The sequence below is a fragment of the Montipora foliosa genome, chromosome 6 (genome assembly GCF_036669935.1).
Source record: "Montipora foliosa isolate CH-2021 chromosome 6, ASM3666993v2, whole genome shotgun sequence".
Taxonomy (NCBI): domain Eukaryota; kingdom Metazoa; phylum Cnidaria; class Anthozoa; order Scleractinia; family Acroporidae; genus Montipora; species Montipora foliosa.
Genome location: NC_090874.1, coordinates 30888707 through 30893706, shown reverse-complemented (window position 1 = coordinate 30893706; position 5000 = coordinate 30888707). Strand labels below are relative to the sequence as shown.

Here is a 5000-nt window from a genome sequence, read left to right as displayed (position 1 = left end):
TCAGTCCTTTTGGGACGTTTGATAGCTGCTTTAAACTAGGTAAAGTGCATCTTCAACATAGGTAAAATGCCGATCACCAATTTAACCTAGGCAAAAACGGATTCAAAAGAATTTTCAACATCAAGTCAGCAAGTGTACAAAAACAACTTCCATCCTGCACTTCGCTTTGAAGTGTCATTAATAGCAAAGCTGAAAAAACAGTGCTTGATAGGAACACCGCACGAATAAGAGCGGAAACAGCTCATATGTCACACACCGTCTACGTTTTGACCCTTGATATAAAAGAAAAAAATCATAGCGGAACGGGTTTTTTTTTCATCCGCTTGCCTCTTAAGCACAAAGGATGATATACTGGCAACGAAGCGATTGAGAAAATCGCAAGTAATAGTAAGCAAAAGCGCTCTTGATGCATAAATAGACCACTCATTTGTTCTGACCCCTTTGGCGGTTTACCCATTTATCGATTAAGTATCCCAAATGAGTCAGTTTTCTATCACAAATTTTGAAATAGCGTATCTGATCCTAATTGTATTTCATTCACATTGGACCTGTTTCTTAAAGATGGCAATTTTGTCAATTTTCAGTTCAGCCGAAGGCATGTATTTTGAACTCGAAGGGAAGCCGTAATTTCGTTAGGGTTGACTTTTGGGTTTTTTGACAACTGATGAATAACGCTTGAAAAAGGTGGACACTTGTTCCTCAAACGATGTTATAAAATATCACCACAAACCGCAAAATTTAAACGTTAGAACTTTCTGTTGTTGCTTTGCGTAAATGATAGTTGGAGCTCACCGTAGGGAACTAACGTGTCAAATGGTCTCTGGATGTTATTTCTCAAAGCAACGGGTTATGATGGTCCATAGAAATACCTTATTTACTCCGGTAAGAAAGTAACTCAATTACTCTAAAAACAAGTTAAGAAAGATCTCAGTTTCAATTTGCACATGGCTACTGAAATATTTTATACATCTTCCCTACCATATTCTGAACTGTCTTGACCACGCGCGTCCAGTTCTGATCTTTTTATTTGAACATGGAGTTGGGAAGCTCTTGAATATAGCAGAACTTTTCTCTTTACTGGGGGGTTGTTCTTGTCCGTCTTGAGACTTTCGTTATGCACAAATCCGCACATTATTCTCGCATAAATCTGTGAACAAAAAGAAAGAAAGCAATAGGTAACGTTTCTTGAGTTCGTCAATGATCACATTTTTAAATGAAACTGAAAGCGTCAAAATCTCATCTCACCTCTATTGACTTGTTCAGTTGTAAGCAAGACGAAATTTTATCCCGATAAGCCACAGGACTGGTGCCAAAAGTTAACGGAAGGCTAAAAAATACGAGATTTTATCATTCGCTATCACACGTGTGTCTGGTTTATATTTGAATTGAATATTTCATATCAAATTGTCGACTTACAAGCTCATAATCAGCGCACAAATACTCAAGGGTCTAATCTCCATGATCTCCGCAGTGAGGCTGTGTCAGTAGACGGTGTTCAGATGTCCCGCGCGAATGCAATGCACATTTTATCGATTGTCTGCTTTTATATGGCTCTCGCCACAACTTCAAGTGGGAGGTATTGTGGACATTTATCAGCGTGACGACTGCAAATAGGAAACGCTCTGCACCGATGGCAGTGTGAATTTTGCAAAGGTGTCATGTTACGTGGAAAGAAAGCTTGCCTTTGTTTGTCTTTGAGATGAAATTCGAGGGCGGATTTCTAGAAAACAAAAGCTACAAACAAGTAAAGAACGTTGCCCGCAATATGTGGTAAATTAAATTGTGACCTCAAGAAGGGAATGTTTGAGGTTACGAACTCTGGAATAGATGCAAAAACCTCGCAATCAAGATATAAATTTATAAAACTATTTATTGCTGTGATTACCCCCGTACATTAATTTCACGATGCGGTAACTAGATTAATTTAAAAGTCTTTCTTACGAGGTCGGTGGATCAAGAATTTTCGGATATTGATGTTTCCGTGGATCCAACACATATGGCACCAAATGATTTTCAAAGTAGCTGCTCGTGCACAGTACGATCGATGAAAACAAAGCCACCGTTTACACTCCCAGTTGTTTGCTCTTGTTTCTTCGTTTCCTTTTCCGTTTCATTTTGACCGCAAGACTTTTCTGACTAGTGAACATTACTAAAGAAATGACTAAGTTTAATGGGTACCTAGCCATAGTTATTTAGGACATTAGACGAGGTTGTGTATTAATTTTTCTTTTGAAGGATGACCATCAACAAATTCATGTAACTATCCTCCTTTCTCCGTTGCAACCTTTAACTCCAATTTCTGGTATTTGACATTCTTGCTTTTCTTTCAGCCCTTTCCCGTTGAATTATTCCGGATTAAAATTCGTGGCACAGTTTGCCGCAAAGAACATCTCTTCAGGCAATCTTTCATTACATGCAATTTTCTACGGCTATTCCTGCCACAGTATGCCGCTCGGCATGAATCCATGTAAAATTTGTTGGACGCAAGTAGGAGATGAACCAAGGGAGCTCGCCGGATTTACAGTGAATTCCATAAGCTTTAAATGCGAGGAACTCCATTGAATCCAACGTGTTTTTAATAATAGCATAAAAGGCGCATATGGTTAACCAAATTATTCCCGAGTTTCAAAACAATTCTTAGCGCGCATAATCACGCCGTCTGTCATGAAATTTGGAGTGTCGACACTAAGATTTCAATAACCAATCTGTCTTTAATAACAAGCGCTTAACTCTGCCTTTTGCGTTGTCACTTTTCCGGCATAATTGTCAGGGTTATTCCTAAAAACATTTTTTTTGAGTGAAAGTGCTTTGAATACAAAAGCGTGACCACCTAAGTCAGTGGCACCCATAGCAAGAAGTTGGATTCCTTTTTGTCCGTAGGGTATGTAGGAAGGGTATCCCCAAAACAGAGAACTGAATGATGTACTGAGTTGCAGTTTTTTGATGACACTATTTAAATTCCAGCAAGTTGGAACGTACATTATTCTTTATTGCTGGTAAACTTTGTTCTCTTATGCACAAAAGATTCGCAACCATGAGCTTCCATTATCATATTTTAGGGAGGATCATGTATGAAGCCGGAATAACAAGAAAGTTAAGTTTGCCAAGCTAAGATGATGACGGACAGCGTTTCCAAATTTCATAAAACAGGCGGTAATATCTGCAACAGGTTAAGAGGAAAAGTTATGAACCGTTTCAAACTTGTATTTGATTCCATTGGGGGGCATTGGGGTATCCTTTGGAGATTTACCAGACAAACCCAGTTTCATTAGAGAACTGCTTGACTCCGCTCTGGGGGAACTGAGGACCTTATTAGTGCCAGATGAAACTTGTGTCGTAAACAACAGGTGATATCTGCATTAAAAAAATTAAAATGCCATAGAATGCATTTAATATGCATTAAATATGATATATTGTATGTTCGTGAGTCCTTATCACAGCCGCGCCCGCATGGATCAACGCATAAAAGAGAATGTTGGGGCGGGCGGAAAGTGTGGGATAAAATGATATTTTTCTTGCCATGGCGATGGGGGTAATTTATTTGCACCAGTCGCATGTACTTGACTTCCGCCGTTCTGTCATCACCATCTGCCGGACGAAAGACTGTTACAGCAAAATATTAAAAATAAAACCATACACCAGGAAGCACTAACGGCATGTCGCTGCAATGTAAGGGGTCAAGACACGTTACTGCACCCTGATTTTTTTGAAATTTAACACGGATAGCGAGGATGAATATAGCTATATTCAAAATAATATTTTGATGCCCAGGAACCCTTTCTGACTAGACTGAGTACCGCGATCGACGCTGTCCTTTTAATTTGATCGTGCAATTGCATATTAGAAGTGCTTTACTGAGTCCAATGAGTGATATATCAAGAATTGGTGGCATTAATTTCTGCTGGGCGGGAGAGATCAGTAGGTCACTTTCTTTGCATGCTCCCTTATTCAAACAGCTGAACCTCAATCCCACACAAGTTTGCCATCGGAAACTAGTCGGAACAATCTCAATGCCTGAGAAGGGCCAGTAAAAATTTAAACCCGACACGAGTCTATAGCTCAAACCTGTTTTGACGGCAGGCAAATATCACTTGTGTGTCGCACATTATCGTCTTTGTTTACGAAAAAGACAAAATTTTCAACTCGGGCTTTGTTTCTTGAATTGAAGCGTGGTCTTTGGGTATGCAATTCAACATTGGGAACACAAGGAACTGCGTAAACTGAAAGGCGTAACTGATAAACAATTAGAAGTCATGCTAAAAGTATAGGAATTGTAAACTTACAAGATATTTTTATTAGTTATCGCTAAACCCACAACTCAGTCTTCAAGCATTGGGAGGACGATCCATCTATTGCGTCACAAGGAACCGAAGGAGAATCCTGAGGGAATATCCTTCAGCTGGAAGATGGTCACAACAACAAAAAAAGATTTTGGTCGTCGCCATTATTCATCTACATCTACATTCAGACCCTCAAGGATATCCCGCAAGTGACACAAAAATAAATAAATTAATTAAGTAACATAATGAAATTACATACATACATACACACTTAATTGACCACTCCCCATAGGGGCTTTTCAGGACCAATCTGAAACAATCAACGAAACAACAGAACACAACAACAGCTGTTAAGAATCCCAACTGACCGGAGGCAAACCAGTTGGCTATTTACAAGTGCAGCTGGGAAGTTGAACCAGGGACTACCAGGAACAAATTCAGCAAGTGGTCAGATTGGGTCTTGAACCCGGCGGGTCTAAAACACAGGTCACATTCACAGGTCACTCGTTGCAGGTCATTGTTTTACCTTTGTAAAAGTGACCTAAAACCCTCAATTTGACTAACCCTAGGCCTAAAAACCCTAATTAGGCCTAGGGTTAGCCACATTGCGGGCTAGGATTACTTTCCAAAAGTTAAAACAATGACCTGCAACGACTGACCTGTGGAATGTGACCTGTGATTTAGACCCGCCGTCTTGAACCCGGAATCTCCGGATCTCAA

At 39.8% G+C, this 5000-nt stretch overlaps 1 protein-coding gene across 1 annotated transcript in view; it reads right to left on the bottom strand.

Annotated features, from left to right (window-relative positions):
* The window catches only part of LOC138007126 (fibroblast growth factor 18-like), a 48618-nt gene extending 46979 nt beyond the window's left edge, over positions 1-1639 (bottom strand). Inside the window, exons 1-3 of the mRNA XM_068853870.1 lie at positions 1417-1639; positions 1246-1327; positions 979-1147 (exon numbers count right to left, since the gene is read on the bottom strand). Of these exons, the coding sequence (XP_068709971.1) occupies positions 979-1147; positions 1246-1327; positions 1417-1460 (295 nt within the window). The 5' untranslated portion in view covers positions 1461-1639. The remainder of the gene's footprint in view (positions 1-978; positions 1148-1245; positions 1328-1416) is intronic.
* Between the last annotated feature and the right edge of the window lie 3361 nt (positions 1640-5000).